This window comes from Takifugu flavidus, chromosome 8 (genome assembly GCF_003711565.1).
Source record: "Takifugu flavidus isolate HTHZ2018 chromosome 8, ASM371156v2, whole genome shotgun sequence".
Classification (NCBI taxonomy): Eukaryota; Metazoa; Chordata; class Actinopteri; order Tetraodontiformes; family Tetraodontidae; genus Takifugu; species Takifugu flavidus.
Genome location: NC_079527.1, coordinates 2,713,115 through 2,740,891, shown reverse-complemented (window position 1 = coordinate 2,740,891; position 27,777 = coordinate 2,713,115). Strand labels below are relative to the sequence as shown.

General features: G+C 44.5%; 1 protein-coding gene and 1 long non-coding RNA gene across 10 annotated transcripts; both read left to right on the top strand.

The window, feature by feature from the left end:
- The first annotated feature begins 11,197 nt into the window (after nucleotides 1-11,197).
- LOC130529897 (uncharacterized) lies at nucleotides 11,198-20,741 on the top strand. 3 transcript variants are annotated; one of them, XR_008951678.1, is made up of 2 exons: nucleotides 11,198-11,611; nucleotides 18,628-20,741. It is a non-coding gene; the product is annotated as an uncharacterized LOC130529897 (long non-coding RNA). The 3 variants fall into 3 exon arrangements; XR_008951677.1 differs by lacking the exon at nucleotides 18,628-20,741 and adding an exon at nucleotides 16,193-16,798 and having other exon boundaries at nucleotides 11,198-11,536; XR_008951679.1 differs by lacking the exon at nucleotides 18,628-20,741 and adding an exon at nucleotides 16,193-16,798.
- A 120-nt stretch (nucleotides 20,742-20,861) lies between these two features.
- ttll10 (tubulin tyrosine ligase-like family, member 10) lies at nucleotides 20,862-27,570 on the top strand. 7 transcript variants are annotated; one of them, XM_057040569.1, is made up of 13 exons: nucleotides 20,862-21,053; nucleotides 21,505-21,642; nucleotides 22,047-22,362; nucleotides 22,555-22,669; nucleotides 22,871-22,989; nucleotides 23,074-23,257; nucleotides 23,451-23,545; nucleotides 24,532-24,718; nucleotides 24,892-25,063; nucleotides 25,499-25,639; nucleotides 26,385-26,501; nucleotides 26,600-26,693; nucleotides 26,844-27,570. In XM_057040569.1, exons 3-13 carry the CDS (start codon nucleotides 22,278-22,280, stop codon nucleotides 27,197-27,199), a joined length of 1,665 nt encoding a protein of 554 aa, XP_056896549.1. In that variant the 5' UTR covers nucleotides 20,862-21,053; nucleotides 21,505-21,642; nucleotides 22,047-22,277; the 3' UTR covers nucleotides 27,200-27,570. The 7 variants fall into 7 exon arrangements, with proteins under 7 accessions (XP_056896549.1, XP_056896548.1, XP_056896550.1 ...); XM_057040568.1 differs by having other exon boundaries at nucleotides 20,862-21,093; XM_057040570.1 differs by having other exon boundaries at nucleotides 20,862-21,642; nucleotides 22,063-22,362.
- Nucleotides 27,571-27,777: the final 207 nt, after the last annotated feature.

Genomic DNA, 27,777 nt, shown 5'->3' with positions numbered 1-27,777 from the left:
AGATTTGTTAAGAAGGTGGTCATTACGTTTCCTTTAGGAAGACGTCGGCCATATGGAGGGGGCAGATGGGGAACAAGCGGGCGAACTGTCGGGTCCTGGGATTAACACCGCTGGGATTTCAGATTCTGACCCAGGCCGAATTTTCCCATCGCTAAGGAAGACTCCCCCGTTGGGGCTGTCGTTCAGACTCGCCTCCCCCGGGATCTCCGCGCAGCTGGAGTCTCATTCGCACGCGTCTCCTACTGAAGCGAGTTTTGCATCGCGGTTTGAGTCGAACAAAGGAGGTCAGGGACGCACCTGAGCGTGGCGGCCGGTACTGGGTTCAATCCCTGGATGCAAAGCTATTTGCCTAGGAAAAATGTGTGTAGGAGGGTTGATGAGCGCCCTGGCGCTCCGAAATTCACTTTCCTAAACTCAATCTTCAGCTTTGGTATAAACCCTGGGAATTTGTGTTACAACAGCAGTTTCGCTTTGACCTACGTGGGCTCGGGCCACTCCGGGCTTCATTTTGCTAGTTCGAACATCACGCACCATCTGAAATCATTACATAAGTGCTACAAATCACACTAGCCGGCGCTCGCCGAGGCATCATCTCTCCTTCCTAAATGCCCCCCCGATTTGCCTCTGATGCAAATCCCAACTGCGCTGCAGCTCAGGTGGCAGAAAGATGATTACCCCAGGCAAAGTGGAGGTAGATTTGACTTTATTTTCTCTGCACCTGGTGGACCTTTGTCGAGTTGTCTCATCATTCAGTGGTTACTGAGAAGGGCGGCCCAGTGGCACAGTGGCCACAAAAGCGGCTCCTGACCCGAAGATGTGAGGACGGATAGATCCGAGGGATCCGAGGGATCTATCCCTGGATGGGTTCAAGGGCAAATCCAAAGCCATTAAACCATTCTGACAATTCCGAGCCTTTAAACCTCTTTATGTGCGCAGCAATTAATTGCTGGAGGAAACTGGCGCAATCAGCAAAGACCCACTAAACACGAGACCTCATACAAATTCCACTGGATTTAAACCGAGAACCTTTCTGCTGCGCGTTGACATGCAGCTGGGATAGACCCTGCACCCTCCCCGTGACCCTGAGAGGGATCCAGGCAAGGACCTGACGCAAAAACGTAAAACTACTTTTGTTAATTGTTTTCCTGCTGAGCATTCCTGGCTTATTGCAGCATCCAGTGTGACCTGATGTTGCTGCCACGTGCACGGCAGACAAACGGTTAGCAGGAATTAACGCCTCAGCTGTGACGCAGAGGTCCAACCTCTTATTTTTACATGCTAAACGTGATATAGGTGATAGCTGAAAAAGATACTTTATATACTGGAACATGGGCTAAACATTGCCCAAGGTGGAACTCAGAAGGTTCTGGGTTTGATTCCAGCTTTGTGTGTGTTCTCTCTGTGGTTGCTGTGGTTCCTCCTCCAACTGATGAGAGACTGGGTGGGTGCATATGAACATTAACCCCCCCTCCCAAAAAAACCCCCCACTAATTTATTGACTTTGTTCACCCTTTGTCGTTAACATTTTTTGAATGTGTCTCCCATCCGAATATTTTAACTAAGCTAAGCATAACACAAAATACAATACAGAGATAAAAAAAAGTGCAGTAAAACTTACATTTTTCATGTGACACCAAAATCACATAAAGGATTATTTGAATAAATTAAGGTTCTGTAAGAACATAAATAACATCTACTGTTTCAGGAAACACACACACACACACACACACACCACACACACACACGTGTGTGTACACATCTTCCTTTGAAGTGAGTGTATGCTGGCACGGTCCCTGTCTGCGGTGCCCCCACGCCACATGAATAGAGTCGAGCCTTGTGCAGTCCGCAGCTGTCTCCTTTGTAAACCCCCAAAACACGCACAAAAAAGAAGCTTTAAATCCAGGAACCTCCCTCTTTCATGTGTTCATCTGACACCACTCTTCCTCATCTTGCTGTCACTCTATTCAACACCGTGGGCCCCCAGGCTGCAGCTCTCTCCCCCCGCAGCAACCTGTGCAGCCTTCCCCCAAGAGAGGGAGAGACGTATGGATACAGATGTGCTGTTAGCACGCAGCTAGCTAGCTATGTATCTATGTATCTATCTATCTATCTATCTATCTATCTATCTATCTATCTATCTATCTATCTATCTATCTATCTATCTATCTATCTATCTATCTATCTATCTATCTTGGATGTGTTTCCTACATGATATATATGCATCATCAGTTATCATCATATCATAACAGGAAGTGCCTGTGTTATTAAACACATGATATATGCTGACATTAATTGCAGTTAATATATATCATATCTCACGTCATGTATTTTGAAGAGAGGCCTTTTTAATAAAGTAAGCGGAGCACTTAAGAGATGATTTTTATCTGGCTTCAAAGTTACATTTCAGCTGTCATCACAGCACCTCCCTGCACCTCTGAGGGGGAAAAACAAAACATAGATAAATGCTAAAAATAGAAATATTCGGAAGAAGGACGGGGCATCTCAACTCTGTGTGTGTGTGTGTGTGTGTGTGTGTGTGTGTGTGTGTGTGTGTGATAACCTAGGTGGTTGGCCCTCCTCATGTCTGCCTGCCTCCCCGCTCACTGAGGGTAATTAGAAGATCTTGAGGGCAGGATCTGCTTGATCTGCGCCTCAGTGTGTATGTGTGTGTTTGCACGTTGAGTGTGTGTTTCGCCCGTGCAGAAGGAGGCTGAGGCCCAACATCTGTACCAGGCAAAGGTTTCCACCGAACCATTCTTGCATAACTCTGTGAGTGATAACACCAGCCCCGTTCCTCTCAATACATATCACAGCTGCCAACATCTCTGCCTCACTTTTCCCTTTTCACATATTCAATGGTGGCTGTCCAGCAGCCCTGCGTAATCCTGGGAGGCTTTTCCCTACTCGGAGACGGGAGTTAAGGCCGCACGTTTGAAGAGTCGCTCCCGGCCTGCTTTTGTCTCGAGGAGATGGAGGGATCGGATGGTCTGAGGTCCCGTTCATCAAGAGGTAGGTCAGCTGGGGTTAAAGATGAAGGTGTTCCCACCGAGCACGCGCGCTGTCCTGCAGAGGAGCTCAGGGCTTTGACTGATGAGCGGGGCACAGAGAAGGGCTTTGTGGGGAAGCTGCACTCATCGGGTATCCCTGAGAGGCGATGAAGACATGTGAAAACGAGCGAGGTCGGTCATGTGGGTTGGAGTGAGATCAGTTCCAGGATGTTGATTCAAAGCCTCTTCCTGCACGATCAGAGATTAGACTCTGCAAACACGCGGCTATAGTGCGGCTATAAACCACTCAGCCTGCTGCAGGCCTGTGTAACAACAGCTCTCCCTGCACCCTCACATCCTCCACGCTGTTGTGCAACCGGCCGGTCGCCATGGCACCTGCCATTCCCCCCAGCTGCACTTCAATTATTTGATTCTTTTTTTTCCATTTCTGCTGGGCCGCTGCGCCGACATGAATCCGCTCCGCCGACGTCTGGAGACAGCGCTGTTTGCAGAGCGGCGTCCAAACCCGAAGGGTGCGCTGCGAAAGGTCGTAAAGGCGCGGCGGAGCTCTGCGAGACGCGTTAATGTTTGGCTCTCTTACAGTGACGGACGGGGTCCGTGAGGCTGAGGAGCCGCGGACTTTGACACTAATGTCGTCCTGATTCATACAAAAGACTGAAGTCTGACAATCATTTACCTGCACAATGGCCCGCGTGAATTTGGAAAACGGGGGATTTCCAGGCTGCGAGGCCTCCGACAGCGTCATTATCTTTACTTCTTTACATTTGAAATGCCCGACTGTTGATCTGTGGTTAACGTAGCGAAGAACAATGACCTGCAGATTTAGCAGGAGGCCTCAAAAAGATCACAGCAGAGCCTGATCTGCAGGAGGAAAGAAACATCTCAGATCTGAGTGACATTAACTGGTAGATCAGGTGCGCCTGACCTCCTCCCAGGAGGAAGAATAATGATGGATTGGTTCTTGTTTGGAGCTCACGTACCACCGTCTCCAGCTCCACGACGCGGCTCGGCCAGACGTATATTTGGGCCCCGGTTCCCAGCATTACTAAGACCTCTACCTTCTTTTTTTTTGCCTCAACAATAAATCTCTGACTTAATTGCAAGTTTTTTGTATCCCTCAGCTGTAATTTATTACCATCTGGCAGTGATGGGAAACAGCCATTCTATGGGAGATTTCCTGTATCCTCCTGCAAGTATGAAGTGGTTGTATTCCTGGCATGAGGTGCATGCAGAATAATGTAAAGATAATTGTTATGCACGCGTGATTTTTATTTATTTCTTTACTGTCTGGAAGAATTAGACGGCTCCTCCAAACTATTATTTATTCTGGAGATTAAGATCATTTCATTTTCAGCTCATTAGTGTTATGGGTAGCAGGCTAACGCAACAGGCTGCTTTTTACACTGTGTCAGCAGCTCTACTCCCATTAGTGTCAAGATATCAGTCCACTGAGATCAAGTGTGACTGATTTTTGACATGCTGTACATACGAGAGTGATCATTAAACAATAATTTGGTGTTTAGTGTGAACTGCCGGGGCCCTGGAGCAACGACAGTTGCGGTGTGCGGCGCGTCTGATCCGGCAAAGGTCAACTGTCTGAATTTTTTTTATACAGGGAGCGCTACAAAGAGTCTCGGGAAGCGTAATCGTACAGATTTTATGGCTTTAGAGCACATCAGGATGTCTTAAAACGACATATCCCTGACCCACCTATGTTTTTCTTTAGTTCCTTCAGACCATTCGAGACCGTTGTTGAGCTTCCTTTTTTCGCGCCTCTCACCCGGACTCACGCCAGCAGGTGAGGCGTCGCGGCGGTGCTGGTGGTGGCGGTGGTGGGGGCTTTGCTTCCTCCTTGGTAACTGGTCCCAGTGGGCCGCCTCCTGGCTGTGTCTTCACCTGAACCTGGCCTCTCTAGAGAACACGGCTTCACAAACACATCTTGCATCATTAGCAGGACCTGCTGTTGTCCTTCACCCCACACACACCACTGTCGTAAAGGTCCTCATAAAGAGGTCCTTCTAAAGACAAACAGGCATCTTTTTAAATTGCCGGGAGTAGCTTTATGAAATATGAGATCATATTTTCAAAACACGTCAGAGCCAAACTTCCCAAATCTGTATTGTCGGTGTTCTGTATTGTAAGAAACCTGTATTTCTTTTCTGCTAAATGCTAGTTTAGCCGCAATAGCTGGAGATAAACGTTTCCATGGGCGTGCTCATGCACGTGTGTGCATCACACAGTATGGAGAGTGAAAACACCAATGTCATGAACACACTGTTGTTAGCATCACGCATCCTTATATGACAATGCTACATTTGAAGGCCTCATCTCTGATTTCCTGTTGGCTGTGTTCTTAACTAAAGTGCATGAGCCATACGTTATTTTTACATCCAAATTGTAAACATTATTGTTCCAAATGACTTTTTCCTAATCCCTGCTTTAAGCTCAGACACTGTAGTTCCTGGTACTATTTACTTTAATGATAAATGTTCCCCTGAGTACAAATGTTTTACTCCTGTTTTAAAGCAGGAGTGGCTTCAATGCCAATGAAAGGAATCACGTGTTCAGGCTGAGTAAATAGAGGCTAAAGGAGGTATTTTATTGCTTAGGATAAAATCTAGCAAGAATTCCCTGAACTGGTTACGTTATTGGTTCAACTGACCTAAAATGTGGCCGTAAAAAAACGATTTACGTAGAAATATATTCTCAGACCATCGACTGCCCGCAGTTTAAAAGAATTGTGTTGCTTTTTTTGAACATTGTCTGTACTGAGCATGCGCCGTCTGTTTGAGCCATTCACAACTTGTCATGCATTCAGTACACACCTAAGCCAAATCATGCCCGGCTCCACCTCTAAGAACCATTGTCAGGCTCTGCATGGCCTAATGTCTCAGTCAATCCATTACACAACAAGCTAATTAGAACAAAACAAACACAACTTCCTTTTTTTTTTCAAAGCGACGGGCAGGTGTGTTTGGCGACTGCACAATATGGTATCGCTCTCACAGTGAACACACACGAGGCCCTTTTTGAAGCTGGACAATGCCAACCTAGCCACGAGGCAAGCAAGGCTAACGTGCTGTTTAAGATGGCGCACAATGCCTGGTGACCTTTGGGTCAGTATTTCTGTTCTTTTCCTAAACAAACTGCAACGTCTCCACTCTGAAAGAGTGAAACTTGACCCGGTCGGCAGCTCTGCAGCTGTGTTTGACAGACAAGAGAGGAACGTCTGCACGCGCGAATGTGTGTGTGTGTGTGTGAGAGAGAGAGAGAGGGAGGAAGATACAGGGACAAACACAAACAATGTGCACTGGTTAATGCAGTGACAGGAAAATCTATGTAATAAATGATGATCTCGCACAAATATTACATCACTCCACATTATTTAGAGTTCTCATTTTCTTCTCCACATTGTCATAGTGTTTATGAATATTACACATTGGAGAGATCAGGTGATGCCAGCAACAGGATTCATTTGCACACACACCTATTTAAGGTTGCACTTTTGCACTCTGGGTAAAGCGGGGTTTGTCTGACGCTGTAAAGGTCCTGACTTTCACCTTCCTAACCCTCAAACAGGCTGGTTGTAGTCCCTGACAGCGAGGGGATAATGACCTCCATGATGGCAACGCCCGATCCACTTGTCACCAAAGTGATCTCAGCAGCAGTTTAATTCAACAGCGGCAGATGAGCCCAACAGGTGTGTTGTGGAATAAGATGCAGGTATAATTGGCGCGCCGCGCTCGCTTTCACCGTGGCAACTGCCCCACTGGAGATTGCGGGGTAGGTCTGCACCATCAGAACCGCGCTGGCCCAAATCTTCTGGGGCCAATTATCTACTGCTGGTGGCAAGACGCAAGTCAGAGCACGGCTGCCGCGGCTGCTGGTGCACTTGCATGCACGCTGCTCCCTTGGCGGTTCTGTGCTTTGCGAAAAAAAAAAAAAAAAGGTTTGTATTTCTTCAAACACAAATGCTAAATCCATCATTTTCGGACAATGAGCTAATTGCTGAGAGAGGAGAGAATCGTTGGTTCTGCCATCAGTATCAGGAGGGGCCTTTAAACATCACACCTGTCCTCCAATTTCCTCTTTGACAATGTAAATCTCTGTAATTATCCTATAGTCACCCGAGCAGAAGGGCCCAACCGGTGAACAGGTGGATAAAACAACAGACCAAACAGACAGATGCTGCGCATTAAAGCCTCTAATTTGGTAAAACAGCTGCTTTTGGCAGATTTACACGGCCCGTGTGAGCATCAAGGAACCCACGGAAGGATTGTCTTTCATTATTCAGTACTGACAAATATGTTATAACGCACAATATGTCATCAAGATGGGTTGTAAACCTGTTTGGTTTACAGTTCAAGGTGTCAAGCGCCTGTAAAGCAAAGTACCAGCATACAGCCTCATTAAAGTGGGGTCGGTTATAACATTCAGAAGTGTAATCTGTAATCTGTATTGGTGATCTCGCAGAGTTATTGAGTATCGCTCGATTCCACTGAAGCACAGAAAGAAAAGAAAATGCTCAGTTTTGATAAAGTGCTCTTGTTTGAAGCGAGGCTCCGGTGAATTGTGTCATCATTCGTACTGAGTCATGCTAGCTTAGAGCGAGCCCAGCGGATGACACTTCCTTACAAATCAATAAATAATCATACAATGGGACAAACATTAGCTTGCGTGCTAACTGTTGCAGAGAAAATGTCTCACCTCTATATCGTGTGGACAGTAATTCTATATTTTACCCAGGTTTTTATTTTAGCCAGTCATTCATTTTAGCCAGGTTGTGTTGCTGTCTGCTTTTTTCTGTTCCTCACCGCTGAGCAAAATCACATACTCGCTTGTTGGGTTTGCTTCCACTTCCTCACGAGAGAAAGAGAGAAAGAGTGAACTTGTTACGTTGTGGTTAGGAGCAGTAACAGACTGGATTATAGCCCCTTACAAGGGTCTAGCAATTGTAAAAAAGTTAACCGTGTTTTAAATCAGGAGGTTGGAAGCTTTGGAAAGGACGTGCGATGTCCCAACACCTGAGCTCTGATGGGACCGAAGAGCAGGAACTAAGTATTGCAACTCACTACTGTGCAGATTCACGCTCCACCTGACACCAGCTCAAATCTCCCTCTGTTCAGGGAGGGGAAGTTCATCATGCTTTGTGCTTTATTCATTCCACCCAGAGATCAGATATTCTCTCACTTCTTTTGTGCTCAGTTCAGCTTTGTTTAATAAGGAAGAAAAATGCAGATCACCCCTCGTTTTCAGAGCTAAAATAACCCAGTAATTAGCCTTGTTGTCAGCCCTGCGGTGGTTGTTGGTGATTAGCCAGCTCTTTTACATGACTGCCAACCAAATGCTGCCGCTCATTTGAATGTCCACCTTTCTCTTTTGCACCTGCACCTCTCGCCAAGAATTGCACCTCCTTCTTCACCTGTCAACATCTGTCTGTCTGTCAAGAATAAAGAGACTAATCCGTCCAGCGCTTTAGTCAATATTTTGGGTTACTGTGGTTACCGGAGAGTCAGCATTAGGAAGTTCAGTGGTCACTTCTGGGCTGCAGGCTGATTCCTTGTTGGATAAGTGCCACAACACTTAATCTAAACAAGCAAAGCAAAGACGCACAACTAGTGGCCACCTTGGAGACCGAACGCAGATGAGTGAAAGGCTTTAAGAAGTGTTCTCTAACACCCCAGATAAAAGAGGCACATTTCTCTTTTTCTCGGCAGACAGGCTGTGGCGTGGCTTCATACGGTCATCATGGCTGATTATGTCCGTCGGTCACACGTTATGAAATGTTCTGCGCCAAACTTCGCTGGGTCATTTGTTTCTGTCATGTAGGATTTTTTTAGTAGTATGTTTAGACTCTTGTGCCAGCTTTTTACATCTATTTTTCGCCTCTGTATTAACTCTTCAGCATACCCATTGCTATTTTTGAATGTGCATTGGAATGAAAAAAATCACTAAAAGTGCCTATTTATAACAACAATAACAATAACAACAACAAACAGACTTTAAATTGAACATGAGCATTTGTAGTCGCTGTACGCATGTCTACCAAAAATCACAAAGTTCATTTAAAACAAAATAAATCTTCACAGGTAAAACTTTCAGAGATGCCTGAAGGTTCGGTAGCGGCCCGTAATGGAAAGAGCTTTAGGACAATTCTTTGTGGTCGGCACTTTCAGTAATAGATGCCACCAAATCTCACGCCTTAGTCTGAAGAAAACCCCTTTGTGTCACTCATTTCTAACCTGTGACTGTTGAGTGACCGTTTGGCGGCGGCGTCTCAAATCTCCCCGCAGGTGTCGTTCTTTTGAAGACAATTGTCATTCTGTTGGCGCATTAGCACAGTTCAGTGCTGGGATATTTATGTTGTTTTCACCCGGTACCGTAAATGTTACCACACAAAAACTTCTCGGGTAAATTTAGACCCTATGCTTGATGTACATTACTGCCCCAGATTCTGCCATGCAGGCATATAAGGAAACAGCTTTTTGGGGAGAACCTCAATACACCATAAATAAAGTAAACAGATGAATGCGCAGGTGTGTTTGTGTACATATACTTATTTATATTTCACTAAAATGAATCATTCATTTAATGATAAAATACTACATATGTTTTCCTACAAAGTTCTATTAAAAAGGATTAATGTTCTAATTGAACCAGTTTCCCCGTTAAATGTTATTGTTGATCACGGTAATCTGCCACGTCGTGCATAATCTGTGCTCTTAACTTCATTTTGCCTCTCTTAAAAAACAAAATATAGACTAACACATGGAAACATGTAGGTGCGTCATATTTCATATCTGAACACATTTTCACATGGGTCATCAGTCTCCGGAGTGTTGAGAGCAGCCCGCTGCCGAGGCCCCACCCAGGGCGTGCTGCTGTGTGCTGTCTGAGGCTCTTGGGTCAGAGCCTCGGATGAATGTCCTTCCACCCTGCTTTGCGTGACCTGCAGGCCAGATAGCATCAGTATCCAAATAAGTTCAGGTCAAGCCCCTGGGTTTTCGTCCACGCCTCATTTGGCATGCAAACGAAGAGCCGAGGCTGCTGCTTCCTCTGCAGAGCAGATGCTCCGCTCAAGAGTGACGGGAGGGCAACTACAACTTCTTTTCTCTAGCTTAATTAACGCCAGTAATAAGCATTGTAGCCCATACGAGGGTAAGATAAACACACAGTTGACATACAAATTCATCATATCTGCTTGTTTAAAATACACTCTAGGATATTGGGCGACACACCTTGTCTCAGTATATCACAGTGGAATATATTATTGTTCAGGTTCAAACAATGGTCTTCTCCCATCTTTGCCTGTGCAGTTTTTTAGCAACCGGTGCCACGCCCCTGCTGAAACAGGATCTTGTTTTGGCATTGTGCTCATTGTTGAGAGAGTAATCCCAACAATTACACCTTGAGACCGAAAGTGGCTGCCTCACCCAGCAGCCAGCCCAGCCCCGTCCAGGCTTTGGATTAGGCCTCCCCTCTTCGCCCCTGGGCGTCCCCTCCACTGACACTTCATCACCTATCCCACCACTCACACCGACCTCAAAGTGCTGGTGTGTCTTTCTCAAGTTTTACTCAGCTGCACCTTATTCAACTGGCGCTCTCGCTGTAACCCAGCCGGCTTATTGTCGGGACACAGAAAGGTGTGTGGACACAATGGGAACACACCAGAGCAAAGGGCAGGTATTTCAGGTTGTGGCAGGTATGCACAGTATAGTCAAAAGTACACGCATGAGATAATGGCGCGCAGATAAGTGTTTTGGAATAAAAGAACGCCGCAATGCTCCAAACTCGTGATGCGTTCCACCTGCTGGGTGTGTTTGGCTGAAGAGGATGGTGATGGTTGACCTGTTGTCTGTGTTGTAATAGGAACAGAAAAGGTTGTTCCCACAGAAGCCTGAGCTGACATCATAAACCCCCACGCACGTACACGCGCGTGTGCACACACAACAAGATACCTGGGGGCTGTTTATGGGGGGGTTGCGGACCTTAGCAAACCAGTGAAGTGGGAGTCGGGGAATACAAGGCGGGGAGGGCTTGGGGGAGTTTTTGTGTCAGTCGCCATTGGCTAAAAACAGCACATGAGACACACCTGTGAGGGCCAGAGGCTAAGGAGATTGGCTGCGACCTGAAAATTACACCTGTGGGGGGAAAGAGGAGGAGGGACAGCCAAGCTACATGTAAACCAAGCCCTTTACAAATTCAGCCTCTGTCTTCTCGAGGAGCTTAAACACCTACGACCGCCGACGAGAGCTCCCGGAAAGAAGAGGAAGTCCGGCCCCGGCTACCTGACAAGCACCGAGATGCTTCAGACTGGTTGGTTTCGCTCTGGGGGCTGGCTCTAAGGCGTTCGCCTACCTAAAATGGACAGCTTTTTGTTTTCTTCCCAACCACCGCTCCAGAGGTCGTCCGTCCTTCAGCAGGCGCAGGAAAGAGGAAGGCTAGCCAACAGGGCGTCAAGAGCGCTCGCACAATGATGCCTCTTGTCTTGGGTTTCTGGCTGGCTGACCACACCTGGGAAAGGCTGGGTAAACGACTCCAACTTTTTGTCTTCACGCTCCATCTTTAAGACTCTCTTAACCTGTTGCGCCGCTTCGCTAAAGGTAAAAAACTTTGACGACGTTACTTTCAGCGAATTAGGTCGTCGCACGTCGCCTTCTGCGGTCGTGCAAATGTATAAAAGGGTCTCGGTAGTTTCGATGGGACGCGAAAATTGTGTGTATCAAATTCCAGCTCCATTTAAGCACAAAGAAAGAAGAGGAAACAATAGAAACCAACGCTCATTCCTAAACTGGATAGACCAGTTCGAGCAGGTAAAACTGCCAACGAATATGGAGACAGAAGTTGAATTCTCTGCATAGATCAATAAATTCGGAACGGCATGGACAACGCTGTAGAGCAGCTTTTAAGTGAACCTTTTTTTTCACACATTTCACAGAATTGTTCAGGCGATAATTCCCATGTCCAGATCCCATTTGGCCGCTACTCCAAACAACCTGTTAATCTGTAAAGCCATGGTTGGCCTTTGAGCTCTTTTTTAACCTTTATTTTTCAAGCAAAACACACTTCTTACGTGTTTTCGAAAGGGGAAAAAGTGTGAGGGCGACGCTCTGCGCGTGTCGGACGTAAAATGTCTGCTGACGCAGTTGTCTTTGAGGTTTGGCTGCATGTTGAGACAGACGACCGCATTTGGCCTTATCAGAGCAGAGAATTTGCCTGGTAGTATTATGGTTTCTGCTCTGCTGTTATTCATTTTAATGATTGAGAGGGTTTTTTTGCATTGCGAAAAGAAGGAAGCAAAATGGAGGGAAAAGGTCGAGCGCGTACAACCGTACAGGGGCGACTGCAGAGCCAGGTGGAAGATCGTGATTGGTGGAAGCAGCGACATTAGTTCAATTCTTTTATGCAGTTGAATAAGCAGGAGTCACATGAGTCCCAGTTCCTCTGACAGTGTCTGCAGGAGGCCGGACAGTGCCCAGAGCAGCAGAACTAGACATCCAATAGTCTGGAGACTGGGGGAATTTGCGGTTTTATGTTATTTGCTCATCTTTAAGTCGCGATTTTAAAATGAAAGCCGGCGGTAGGCGTTATCTCATGACGCAAGCGGGTATGTTAAAGCTGCTGGGAGGGTGAATGACACTGTAGTTTACCCTAAGGGCATTTTAGGTTAATTTGTTAATGCTTTAAAAATGTTGTTTGCGCTTTTCATTTAGAAGCTATCATGACTGGATGAACTCTTTTATGATCTTCTGGCATTTACATATTGTAAAAAAAAACAGTGTGGGGGGGAGGGGGCAACATGAAAGGACAGTCAAGGGAAAAAAATACAAGAACATTTCGCAGTTTTCCAATTATGTGTTTAATACTGAAATCCTTTTTTTGGGGTAAATTTTCAAAACAGAAAGCTAGAAGTAAAAGCCATAGAATGCCCAATGTAAATGTCTTCCCTCCCTAAGTCGACATTTTAAAGGCAGGCGGGCAGTTTCAGTGACGTTAAAGCGTATCATGCTGAATATGACACTCACCTGACTGCTCCTTCACAGTCTGAAGGCCTTTGCAAGGTGGTGTTGAGATAAGTCTGGAGTTAAATAAGGTTTTGGGTTTCCCCGCCCATTGTCTCCTCACAAAGACAGCAACTATTGATTAAGGGCCAGGCCAGTTTACCTATCGGAGCCGTTGACTTCACAGCGGAGTCACATTCCAGCGCAGAGGGCAGAGTTACCTGAGCACGCCTCACTTCCAGCAGGCAGAAAGCGTGGGCAGTCGTAAGCGACAAACCAGTCCACCGAGCAGCCTGTACAACAATGGGAAACATTCAGAGTTTTTTTTTCTTCTTTCTCCACCACGATGGGAGTATTTGGACTAACTGAGCGGCAATTTGTTGGATATGTTTGTTGTTAGAATTTCCAAAGGTAACACCAGTCGTGCTTTTCTCAGGAGGGTTTTTTCTTCCACAGCTTGTCTATTACTGATAGAAGTTTCTTGGCTAATCCTTTTTCATTCTTTCTGTCCCTCTCTCTATATTTTTGTCCTCAGAGGGCCTGGAGCACTGGGTTATAATGCTGATGATTAACTAAATAGAGTCTGGGAGCGGGTCTGGTTGGCTTTCTCATTTCATGGGGGCTAACTGACCAGGAAGGAAGATGGAGCATTCTCAGGCAGCGGGCTGGAAATTCAAGATCTTCTTTTTTTCTCTCCCTCTTTTTGCTTTCTTTCATTATTTTTCCAGCCCCCTCCCTCCAAAATGTGGTCACTTCACTTTGGTTTTGTTTCTTTCCCTGGGCTACCTTTCATGACGGTAAGGTTACAGGTGCATTCTCCATTTTCCCTCTCCACCTTCTCTCCCTGAACTTTTCCCTCCTTTAGACTCGCTCTCTCTCTCTCTCTCTTCCTCCCTCCCCCTCTCTCTTGTGCTCTGCTTTCGCATCGCTTGCAGAATCACTCAAAATCCCTTGTAATTCCTTAAGAAATTTCCTCCTGTAACTTCTTCTCCTCTTCAATTAAATAGAATTGAAATCTAAATTCGTATACAAGCAACATGATGGGCAACCGTGTAACCGTAATGCTATTTTAAACTATGTGTCATTTGTAGACTAACCAATTAGCAAACGGCTAAATGAAGTCATTTCTACTTCATAAAATGTCATTTAGTCACTGAAACTTCCAGGTGTGAGGTTTTCACGCCAAAGTACTTGTGAATGATTCACCGTATTCAGTCTGTATCAGTGACCCACGTACACGCGTTTGCTTTGGTGGAGCCGTGCAGCATTCCATCAGCCTTTCATCATTCGGTCAACACGGTGGCCTGAGAGATCCTCTGAGAACGGAGAGGAAAAAGACCCCAAAACGATTACCATTATTTCCGTAATTCCTTAAAACTCTCTCTTGGCTCTTAGAGTGCGGCAAGGTTACACCTGTCTGCTTAAGAGGTGAAACAAAACCAGCTCCCGGAGGCAGATTTGCTTTTGACTTCTTTGTTTTTTCCCCCTGTGGTTGTGCGCAACTCGTGGCCTTAGTAACTGCCATGCAAAGTGCAGAAAGCCGGCCTCGCAACCCTATCGTGCCGTAGATTTAGACTAGTTGGAACAGGTTTGGACAATCATTAACGCCGGTTTGGCACCCTCATCTGCGACATGCGAGTTTAAGCAAAACCCCCAACCACAACAAGTGATCATACTGCGCTCGGCGGCAGCGGTGATGTCTACAAATGGTTTTGCTAGCGCACAACTTCATGACTTGGCTTTTTTGAGCTAGGCTAAGTTGGGCTACTTAAAAAAAAATCAGCAACTATTTAAAGTTGGATTTCAACATTGTGTTTTTAAAGCTGCATTTTAATGTTTTTGGTGATTATCTCCATCTTACGAGGCAGCATTGGATATCATCACTTTCTCTAATACTGCCTGGTAATGATGATGATCGTCATCTGCAGGCCATGGCTGAAAAAGAAAGGATTTTGCTTTTAGCAGAGGTGTGTGTGCGGAACAGGCCCTGGATCAGCAACAGAAGCAGCTCTCAGGATCCATCTTACCCGACAGTGCTGGATTGTACTACTGTTGTTCTAACACTGTCTGGTAACGATGTTTTCTGGGTGACTCCGTGATCGCCGCTCTTTAAAAGAAACATGGCAGGTTCTTTTTACGTGTAGTTATATTTGAAAAGCTGTTTCCTTACTACTTCTGGCTGTCAAAGAAATCAAAAGAATCAGCCAGATAATTTTTTTCTGTAAGGCTCATTCGACTTTTATCCGAAAACAGGTGCAACGGGTTTGAGTCCTACCCAGGATTGCTGGGAGAAAATAATTAACTGGTTATGCAATTGATCAGTTCCTTAAATGTTTCATCTCCCTGTTTTTATGGGGAAGGGGGGGGGGGGGGGGTACAATTGATTTTCTTTCTTTTATGGGGTGTGTTTATCACAACTCTACCCCACCCAGATGAAAGAATAGTAGTCGGTTGATGGTTCCACCGGTCCAGCAGGGCCTCATTTCCTTGTTCCCTCCCACTAGGCAGCTTTACCCTTTGTGCTGTGATTGCTGCAGAAACCTCCCCTAGTGTGGCACATCCTGGAACTGACACATGAGCTCACCTGAGAGTGCTCGTCCGGAGGGGAAAAAAAAGAGAAAGAAAAATCCTCCACAAAGCCAGAGACGCCGTCTAGTTTTTATTTGCAAAGGGATGAACCGGACTGTAAATCGACCCAAAACTGTGTTTTAGGCCTGCGCGGCGGATTTCCAACACGTTGGAAAGATTTTCCTAACAATTTTCTCACTTCTCTGCCTGTGAAGAGGAAAAGACTTCAAACAGATATGGCCAATAAAGGCAAATATGAGACAGGAGCAAGCAGAAAGCCAGTGTTTGTTTAAGGAGGGAGAATTACCCCGCAAATAGTGAGCCGCGCCTCTATTTGCCCACCCGGCTCCATTATCCACGTAACAAAAATAAAAGAAGAAGAAAAAAAAATCACCTATTGTGCATGAATAGGCCAACGGAGTTTGTCATACTTTAACTTCATTGCTGCTCTGCTTGGTGTGTTTAATCGTGGCTCTTTTTGCACGCTTGGCCGATTGAAAGCGCAAATGAATCAAAGTGTGTTGTGTGTTACCTGGAACTGCTCGTTTCATCCTGTTTCTGCCACACTGTTCTGTTTTCCTTCCAGCTCTTTTTTTTTCTCTCCTCTCTGCACAGGTGGAAGCTGAGACGTCACCCTTCCAGCCTGTTGATAGGCGTCTTACCAGACATGGTTAGATGTAATTATTGTTGTCTAATACTGTCTGGTAATGCCGTCCATTAAATGGCATTACCTTCCGCTCTCTTGCTTCATGCTTGTCTCACTCTTCTGCATCTGACATACATTATATTGACACAGGGAAGCTCATCGGCATATTTATAATGGTGACAGATGGGTCTGGCGGTGATGACTATGGAACTATGATCCTCGCACTGGAAGATTGGGTGATTTTTTTCGGGGTCTCTTCCACGTGACTTGAATCAGAGTTTCTTCCTTGAGCAGCAGCCGGGGAAATGATTGCCATGCTTATAAAAGGCTTTCTTGATGAGCGCTGTAAATGAGTTTCTAACTGGAATGTCCACGTGAATATTTCACAGAAAATGTTGTCACTTTGCCTCCGTTGAAAGACGTGCTTGCTGAAATGTTGCCGTCTGAATTTCTTGTGGGAATTTAGATTAGTTCCAGGCAGAACAATGCTGTTGCTGTTAATGTGAACTGTGTTAACTGTCATGCAATGTAACAAAAGGGAGAAGGAAAACCTAAATAAAATGGGGTAAAATGTGGCCAGTCTCCTGCTCTTTCTTCTTCCATCTTTCTTTTAAACCTGATGATGAACAGTAATAGTTTACGCACTATGTGAACTGACTCAGAAGCAGTTTCACCGGTGATTCAGACTGGAATGCTGAGTCCCAGTCAGGTGTAGATCAGGTTACGATGAACAGAGCTCCTATTTAAATGCCTCGATTTTCCAATGAAGTTCCCCCATCAGCTAAAGCCTTTTTGTTTCCCAGTCCATGGCAGTAGGTTAGCTGCACACACCGAGAAGCACACAGCCTGTTTATAGCTGCCAGCTCAGAGACAACTTTTTATCCTTTTTTTGGCTGATTTCTCTAGTTAAAACTACACACAAGGTAGACGGGGTCATTGTTTCCTTTAGCTCATGTTTCTTCAAGCTTCTCAGAGACACAAAGTCTATCCTGTATGTATGTAGGCCGATGGGAGAGTTGGTGAAAAGATTTGACTCTGATTTTATCAGTTGGAACACAAACGCAAAATCCGCTTAGCCATTTCACATAAACGGCCTCAGGTCTCACTGGGCTCTTCTCCAAGGCTGGCCCATATTTATGGTATGTTTTTAACAGGGAGGAACTCACCTTTTGATGTCACACAAAAGATATGGACAATTTATTACCTAACGAAACGTGTTTTAAAAAAATTAGCCATTAGCTTAGCTAACCATTGACTGTTTCTGTTCATCAAAGAAGAAGGTTCCCAACTGTTCTAAGCTTGGTTAATAATTGGCAAAAAAGTATATATCTATTATGCAGTGAAGGAAATGATAGCATATTTAGAATAATCACACCTCATTGTTTCACATAAAGAATAGAAGTGATGATTAAGCCAGTGTAATCATTAAGCCTTGAATTTGCACTTAGCTAGTTTCCCAGATTGTTATCAAGAGATATGATATGACTACATGAGGAACTGAAGCAAAGAAAAATACTATTTTGCAGAGTCACTGTGAGGTCAGACCCCTATAATCACCTAGAAAACGGATTTCATTTATTTCCACAGTTTACTGACATAGAACATTATTGGAAAAGTAAACGTTAGCCTACATATCAGCCTGACTGGTGTCAGCTGTTTCAAGGTTCCTTTCTTATGAATATTTGCTTGGTTCTTGGAACACAAATAGAATGGATACCAATGTTTGAAAAGGCTTATTAGACATGCATAAATGCACATCAAACAACGTTTGTCAACGTTTAACATGCAATTATGTTTTCACTCAGGGTAAGGATTCATCTAAGAAGGAGGAATCTGATTTTTTTTTTCAAACAATGATAATGTATACTTCTATATATTTACCATTATTATATCATGTCTATTTCCATCCATGTATAAGATAATGCACATTTATTCAATGGTTAGAGTCAGTATACATATAAAGTGTATGATGTCAACAACAGCATAGTTTTGTCATCTGTCTGTCATTCAGAATCCTAAATTCATTGTTTGTTGAGATATTACAGCACTAAAATACAGATGCAATATTTTCCCCTCATAATAATTCAACAGAGAGGTTGGATATTATCATCTGCAAACAAGAATATAACAATAAAAGCATTGTCTTGGGTGGTTTCATGTTCTTTAAAAATGGGAAACATTTGTCGCCACATAAAAACTGAAAACCACATTCGTGCCACTACTCAAATACAAACAAGAGGTGTAAAACATTGATAAATATTAAACCTTTTACACACTGTTGCTGACTCATTGGTGAGTACACACATCCCCATTAACTAATAGTCCTTCACTTGTGCTGTCTTTAAATTTGCCTGATCCAAACAGACCTAAAAAACAAGTGCTTCAAAACTCCTCTCCTTCTCAGCACCACAAGGCAGCTGTAATTACTGGATGGTTCTTCCCCTTTTGGCGACGTCACTGATTCACATTCCTGACTGGCGCTGAGCCTGTGGAGGATTCCTGCACTGGTCTGTGCATGCTTGGAGTCGTCAGACAAGATTCTTGCATTCTACAGACTCGGGGTGAAGACGTTAGTCACATATGTGGGTTTTCCGCTGGGCCGGAACGGGAGAACAACAGACGCTAAACGGCTGTGGCCTAAAAATACGTTCAAAGACGCCTATCAGGCAGTTGAAATCAGTTTTGAATTTGACTGGATGACTTGACGGTTAAGAAATGTGGCTCATGGGAAACACTGCAGTGGTTTCAGTGCAAAATCAAGCAGTCATTTAGAAACAAATACATTTTATTCATTTTATTTCAGTATTTACAACATCCAAAGTGGTATGTTGGTCTATTGTCTATTGTGGTCTATTGTGCTTTATATGTCTAAAAAAAGAATAAAATTGGCTAGAGAATTTAAAAATGAAAGCATGTTTGCGGCTCAAAATAAAAGCAGCTTTGTATCACTCTAAATATCTAAATATCACAGAGTGGTTGGTTCCTTTTCCGTCCTCACTGAGGACGAGCAGGAACGGTGGGGGAGAGAGATAGAGAGTGGGAGAAAATGGGATTTGGGCCCCCGAGCCTTCATGTTGTGAGGCGCCGGCGCTAACAATATGATCTTATTTTATTGAAGGGGAGGTGAAAGGATTTCTTTAATGTGCTGCTTAAAGAAAGGACAGAATTGACTGTGGCATGCTCTCCGCTCTGAGAAGATAAATGTGCAGTTTGCCTTCTCCACATCTGCATTTGCACGTCCCCCAGTAAAATCTCAGCTTCTTGCCGATGTGGAAAAAATAAAGAAGCCAAACACCCTACAGCTCTGGCTCTGGCGGTGTAGTAACCAACATTTCACCACAACATCTTCGCCTTAGCTTGAAATGATAAGAATGACCCTCATTTAAGGACCATTTTGACTGAACTGTGCGTTTCCTATTTTACCCAGCCACATCTGCGCATACCTGCATTTGTCCACGTTGGGAATGGGTGAACCAGACCCTGGGAACATCCTGTAGCCCCCCAATCCAACAGACCCCTCTGCTGTAATTCTATAAGGAAATCATGAATAGAGGGTGAGAAACAGACCCTATTGAGACAAGTCTCTCTTTACAGCGTAACTTAACTCCATTCCTTGCACTATAACACCTTGACAAGGAGAATCCCTCCAAATAATGGGTTGTGGAAGGACACCATTGCTGCAGGCTGCTTCCCTGTAATTGCTGAGCACATCCTGGTACAGGAGGCAGTTGGAATGACATGGGAATGGGCAGGTATCCAAAGACGCACACACACAGTTTACGGTGTCACCATCCAGTGTCTGACGCACGCGCTCCTTTATTTCCACGCGTTCCACATTTTGTCCGACAGGCTTGAATGAGCTGGTGATTTATTGGGATAGTGATCGGAGCAGAATAGGAAAGTTGCTTAAACAGGATCAACAAACGAGAAACGCAAAAAGAGGAACGCACGCTTTAACCACACAAAATACACACACGTAGTCGTGAACGCAGTCACCTACACACGGCCTGCTGGCAGATGGTGATCCGCGAGGTCGACGGGGCTGTAAAACAAACCTGTTCTCTTTGTCCACCTACACAGCGCTTTACACAATCTGTCTATCAGATGGCGGCTCTTTATCAAGGTGTGGCCGCCACCGGCTCCTCACAAAGCTCGTTTAAACAGGAATACTGTCGACCTAGTAACTAGAGTTTGGTGGCGGTCGCCATTGTTCGGCAGCTCTCTCTCTTATTGCTGCCATTTCACACACCAGTCTCGCCCAGCTGAGAACATCCACTGTGCAAATGATCTGACCTCCCAGCTGATCCACTGCTTCCATAATATGAAATTTAACCGCCATCACTGTCAGTGTGACACTCAGACACGACCTCTCACCTATAAACTGACTCATATTTCTATTCAACCACATATTTGTAATCAAGTCTCTTCACAAGTTTACATTTACCAACACAAAAATCCTGCATTAAAGAAGAAAAGTATTATTGTAACTACAAATAAATAATGTTTGGAAATCCAAAACGGCGTTTTGTTCTCTTTGTTTGCTCTAAATGCCTTTAAAATATTTGTGAATGAGCGTTTCAATTGTGTTACTCTTGGTCCCCCTACTTCAGGAATAATGACACGCTTGCTGCGCCGAGAGGCGCCCACCCCTGTCAATTATCAGACTGTTCGGAGGAAGACTGGAGATTATGCGTAATTGCCAACTGTGGCCGAGCCTGGGTGTTCCCTCCTGAGTCGACTCACCGAGACGGAGAGGCGGTAACGCTGATTCGCACCGGGAGCAGACAAATGCTATGTTACTCCACCGCACGCCTGCTCCTGGATTTAGCTGTAGGTAACCAGTAATGCTATTCTGGCATAATGCTGTCAGGTATGATTCAACACGGTTCAGGTAATGTAATAAAAGGGTCTGGAAGCGTGAGGCGCACGTATGGTGGCGCTTGGCAAATATCATTTGACCTTTTGTTCTCAGGGTGAATAGTTTTCCACGGACGGACACACTGATCTTGTGTTACAATAGAGGGTCACACAACAGCAACTTACAGGCGATAAATAATGAATGATGTTAACTTTGACGCGGGGGTGGGTGACAGGTGCACAACCCCGAGCAGCCAGTTTGTCTTGAGTTGCCATTGTTGCAAGACTTAGTCGCTACGGTTTCCATTACCTAAGAAACTGGTCATGTTTGCTGTGCGTCCACTGACTTTTCCTACTTGTGAGGGACTATGGCACATTTTAACGGGTTAACCTGCTGACGGACGAACCTTGTGGCTTTTTTAAGAGCCTGTCCTTGAGCCGGTGGGTTTGATTGTGCCCTTTGGCTGGACTGCAGGGCTGAGCGCACACGAAAGAGCAGGAACGGTCCAGTGGGTTCTGATGGAGTCTGGCTACCTGGGTGTGCAACTGGTCAAAGTTGCAGGTAAAATATACTGTTTGATTTAGTTTCACTATAGTTATCGTCCACTTTTATTAAAATAATACCTGTATAACAGCTTTTAAAATAGATTTTTAATTGGTTTGATATTTTCAAATTAATATAACTTTGGCTGCAGGTAAATCAAGTGAAACTGCAGCCGTAAAACAAAATGCTGAACTAAAATGTGTTTGTTTTCAATAAGATCGACCATTTATCTGCTAATTGTTATCAGAAACACTTAATGAAACCAGCAAGAAGAAATATGTTATTGTAATTTCCTGCAAGATTATAACGGTGCACCCGTGAGATGAAAATATATTGACACCCAGGTTAGTGTTTTATCAACATAACATTAAAACACAACATTTACAAAAACTTGCCCTTGTCTCATCACTGCTAATGTGTAGAATAATACTGCGTTAGTGGTCTGAGTGCTGGGAGGAGCCGCTGAGAGGGCCTGACACAGGAGGCAGGAACAGACAGGAAAGAAGAGGAAGCAGCAGAAAAGGAGGAAGTGGAGCCCTGCAGGGAGAACCAGCCTCTCGCTGCCTGGACCTGGATGACAAGGTGAACAGGCGGGGAGCAACTTGACCTTCGTCACCTGACGACTGATGCAGGCAGTGACATAGTGACGGAAGATGCAGGTTCAGAAAGAGAGAGGGGGGAGGTCTCACATGACCCAACCCAAAGAACGGAAAGATGAAGTTACAGGTGCCGCGAAACGTGAGAATGTTTGTTTTTTTTAATACATTGGTTAATATAACTCAGTAATATAAAGCCAATAATGAATTACTCTAAAATGTTGGTTAAAAAGAAACTCAACTGATATTTAGTGCTGGGGACAATATGGGTGTAAATACAGTAAATGTACGACAGCGCGCATGCATAATGTCTGCATGCTCGCACTTGTTCCAGGATCAGGTGTCTGCACAGCAGAGCGATACCTGCAGAGGTCAAAGGAGAGGCCGGCAGAGGAGCCCCGGGGGGCTGGGCCGTTCTTCTTCATCGCAGGAACCAATGGAGCTGCAATGTAATGAGAGAAATACTCATCAAAATCAATCAATCAATCAATCAATCAATCAATCAATCAATCAATCAATCAATCAATCAATCAATCAATCAGTCTGTCTGTCTGTCTATCTGTCTGTCTGTCTGTCTGTCTGTCTATCTGTCTGTCTATCTATCTATCTATCTATCTATCTATCTATCTATCTATCTATTTGTCTTTAAGTGTGAGCAGTTATTGTGAGAGGAGGGGGTGGAGGAGGATCTACGACAAGCAGAGAGATGATTTCAAGCTCAAGTGGTGTGAGACCAAATCATCAGCCAACTACTGTAACTTCAGAGAAGGTTCGCCTTCCCCAGGGGAAAATGCAAAGGTGCAACGTGCACGTTTGGAGATCGAGATGTGAACACGTCGTTAGCTGTTTGCAGGGAAACAGTTGATGTACCAGATTCCCAACGACGCGGTTCTCACCACGAAGATCGGCCTGCTCGGCAGCCTGCGGGAGTACGAGGGAGTGAGCGACAAAATCAGCCGCGGTCGGGGACCAAGGTCAAGGGTCGTTTCCGTAGAGACACCCGCGTGTCCTGATCAGAGAGGCCACCATACACTCAGGTTGTGATGTTTTGAATCCACTGACTGAAGCTTTTGTATTTCCTTGTTATTCCAAAACCTGTACAAATTAGGAAGTTGTTGATCCCTACATATGAAAAGTCAGGCATCCCATAATAAGCACATCCACTGCATGTTCAGACCACACAAATCCCTCTTCACCCCGGGATTCACGTCAGTGTGTTGCTCTTCGCAGGACACTGAAAATGGAGGAGTTCATTCCCGCCACGTTCCGCATGGACCTGCGCACGGAGAGAGAGGCTTTCTTTGCCAGTCAGGAGATTAAAACAGGCAGGTCACCTGTATCCACCTGCAACAGGATGTGCTGCAGGTGAATACAGGCAGGTCACCTGTATCCACCTGCAACAGGATGTGCTGCAGGTGAATACAGGCATGTCACCTGTAGTCGCCTGCAACACATCCTGTTGCAACAACAACACAACACTGGTCCAACTGGATCTGTGTTTGGTCTCTGAGCTCAAATTTAAAACCAGAAACTTGACCTGATGCGAGTCCAACAATAATGGGAAACAAAGTGAACTGTGCTCACCACTGTTATCACAACGGTTGCCTGGGCAACTGTTTAATTAAGAGGTTGAGGGGAAAATGATGCACTCCCACGAGGCCCTGATAAAATCTCCAGGGGAACATGTTGTTGTCATAGAGATGAGTCAGCAGAGGGCAGGACTGAGATAGATGGAAGGGGAAGCTGTAAAGAGATTCTATATTATTAATACTGATATTATTTGATGTTAAACAACACCGTTTAAAAAAAAAAAAAAGTATAATCATATTTCAGTCTTAAAAAATATGAAATATTGCGCCATTTCCTGTGGAAATGTAGATGTGGAGCGTTATAATAAATGGCATCCTGGTCCTGACAAACACGGTTATCATAAGTAAACAGGAGAACGACACAGACACCTGCTCCAGACCTCTGCTCAGCAGATACGGTGCAGTTTTAATAACCGATCATTTTACTCCTCTGGGTCTGAGACAATAGAAAATCCATAGTAAACCTGTTAAAAAAGTAAAACCATTAAAATTGACTTTGGTAACGAATTACCAGGCCAGGAACATCAAAAGTAAGAATATAAATGTTTGTTGCCCTAATGAGCACAAAAATGAGCACAAAAAGGTCATTAGTCTATTTTGTGATGTTCATTAAGGTCAAGGATATAAATATTTTATATCTATATCTAAGAGACTGCAGATGCCAGCACTTTGCATCATCCCTTTGTGGCTTTAAGTTGACCTAGGTTTGTGTCTCTGGTCAGCTGTGAGCAATACCGAGACTCAGATGTGGATCTGCAAGCCCAGCGGACTGAACCAGGGCAGGGGCATCTTCCTGCTGAAGAGCCAGGAGGACATAAGAGCCTTTAGGTTAAAGCTGCAGAACATGGAAGACAGCCAGGCCGGCAGGAGGGCACTCCAACGGCAGCCGCAGCCCTACATCGTTCAGCAGTAAGTGAACGAACACTCTGATTCATTTAGTGAAATTCATGTCATGTCAAGTCTATAATCATTAACGGTTTAATGATAACTGCACCTTTAATATTGAATAGTAAAATACCACTTACATAAAACAAAGTGTGTTATTTATTAGCTTAATTGGTCTGTGGGCCTGTTTTTCTCAGGTACATCCAGAATCCTTTGCTCCTTAAAGGGAAAAAATTTGACGTCCGCTCATATCTGCTGATTGCCTGCACTTCCCCGTTCATGGTCTTCTTTCGCCACGGATACGTGCGGTTAACGTGCAACTTGTATGACTCCAGTTCCAACGATCCCTCCACTCACCTGACCAATCAGGTACAGATATAAACGTATAGTTTTTAAAAAAAAGGTAGACATGAATCAAAGATGACCAACGTGATTTAATAGACACTACCCCCCCCCACACACACACACACACACACACACACTCTGCGACAAACTCTACATTGTGAAACTCTACATATGTCTGAACATAGTTCACTCACTCTGGAATTAAAATTAATTATATTAATATCCCTAAATAATTGTGAATACGGTTTGATGTGTTTTCACTGGTTTGAGACAATCCAGCATTTACAATGTGCAACTGTAAATTTAAAAGGAAAAAAAGTACATTTTAAGGTAATCATTTATTCATATCACTGCAACATCATGCGTTAGTTTAGTATTGTATGATAATGTGGCTGTGCTGAAGCAGGTGAAACGTGAGCTGTCTCATGTGTCACTTGTGCCCCTGCTGTCTGAGTCCAGTATGTGCAGAAGAAGAACCCTCTGTACAGCCAGCTGAAGGAGGACACAGTGTGGTCCATGGAGAGCTTCAACACCTACGTCAACAATAAGTTCAGGGTTGCCAAGGGTCTGCCCTGGGACTGGGTTCTGGGCACCTTTACAGTGAGTGGAACAGCTCTCAGGGACCAATTAGCATTACAAACACGGCATCTGCTCCATGCAGCTAATTGAGATGGTGCTTTGGATTGGATGATTTCATTCTGCCTGAGGAGACCCGGTCTTATTACTAAAATGAAGGATCACATGGGCGCTTTTGTTCTCACCTGAGAGCTTCTTTTTAGGTTTGAACTTTGCTGAATCACCTCTGAATCACAGCCGTAAATGTGTGCAAATGTTCAGATTGAGAAATGAAATTGTTAGGAACAGGTTTCAAGCCAGATGTTTTCAGACAATATGTGTTTCAAGCCAGTGCGCGATATCGGCAACAGGGAGTGAGTTCTGCTACAGCCTAAATATACGAATGCTTCTACTTTAAAACTAAGATGGCAGCAACCACTTATGATGGTAGTGACAAGGTAGTGTTCTGTGTCAACTGGGCTGTTTTTCTTCTATTTTGAAGATGTTTCACCTTCTATCCAGAAGGCTTCTTCAGTCCTGTATCAGAATCTTCCCACTGAATTCATATTTAAACACAAATTAGAAGTAAAAATGTACTCTCCCTTCACAGTCTACAAGAAAGCTGATGAGTAACAGTGGACTTGAACACACCTGACATCACTGGAAAGAAGGGACCTTATTAAATATATGAGTGTAATAGTCTCATAACTGATGTCTGCCCTACACAAGCACTAAATAAAGTGCACGCTCCTGTCAAGCCTAATGAATCATGTTTCTCTCTGTCCCTCAGAAGCGCATGCAGCAGATCCTGACTCAGTGTTTCTTTGCGGTCAAATCCAAGTTAGACCGCCGGCTGGGCTTCTTCGACCTGATTGGTTGTGATTTCATGGTTGACACAGACTTCAAAGTGAGGGGCGAGTTTGAATTTTTATATCCAGGTCCAGTAGTTGCGAGCGTTCCAGTTCATGTGTTTTGGATTAATCGTGTCTGCCTGGACTTAAACAGGTTTGGCTGTTGGAGATGAACTGTAACCCAGCTCTTCATACCAACTGTGAGGTGCTGAAGGAGGTCATCCCCAGCACGCTTGTCGAAACACTGGGTGAGTTCATGTCCTAGGGAGTTTTTTCCTTCACGTTATTTTAACCGCACAGTCATTCAGAACTTCCTATTATCAAAAATGATGCGCTGATGCGTCATTTTACCCAGTCGTGTGGTGTTCATTTGTATTTAACTCATACTCATGTTCTAGATTTAACTCTGGAGATCTTCAACAAGTGCCGGCTCAGACAACGGATTCTCCCGTTGGCCAATCAGAGAGAGTTTGCCCTGCTGTATAATGAACTTTACCCTCCTGATTTAGTACCGGCCAGCAGGAGGAGCAACGCTTTCAACCCGAAAAGAAACATAAAGAATAAAAACACAAAGCTAAGAAGGTCGAAGTCAGGATCAAGCAAACGGACACCTCTGGAATCCCCTGAGGAGGCCGGTGAAGGGAGGCCTCGCCCAACGACTTCTGTTCTGAATAAAAAAGGCAGGACGGAAATTGGAGCGAGCAGACGTACTTTACACTCAGGTTCGAAGGTGAAAGGTGACGCTGCTGAGTAAGAATCATGCAGAGAAGATGCATGATTCATGCACATCAGGTCGTGAAGAGTGTAAAGAGAAAGAAGGACAGCATTATTAAAAGCATAGTGGAGCAAATAAACATAAAAACAAAAAGGAAATGCAGAGTTCATGGAAATCATAGGATGAAATGGACAGCAAAATAAAGGATGACGCCTCTGAGTGGCCTTTTTCTTTTACTTTTACATTTCATCCTCATTAAGGAAGAAATAGGTTTAAAAGGATGTAATCATTCGTATCAGGCAGATTACATTTTTGTAAAGTTCATCATCATCTATCACAAATGTTTCGTACTGCTTGTCTTTATTTCCCCTGCCTTCATATACCACTAATTAAATGATTAATGTAGAAAATTGGCTGCTTTACATCTGAATGAAACCATGCATTCTGACTTCTTCACTTTTGGCCTCTGGTACGTCACAGAATTACCTTCATACTGCTCGTCATCATCTACAATCCCCTTAATTACCCCCCTCTCTTACTTTACAAACCTTGTAAATCACTCCTACGACACTGGATCATTAAAAGGAACACCTCAGTTTAGGGGCCAATTATCATGT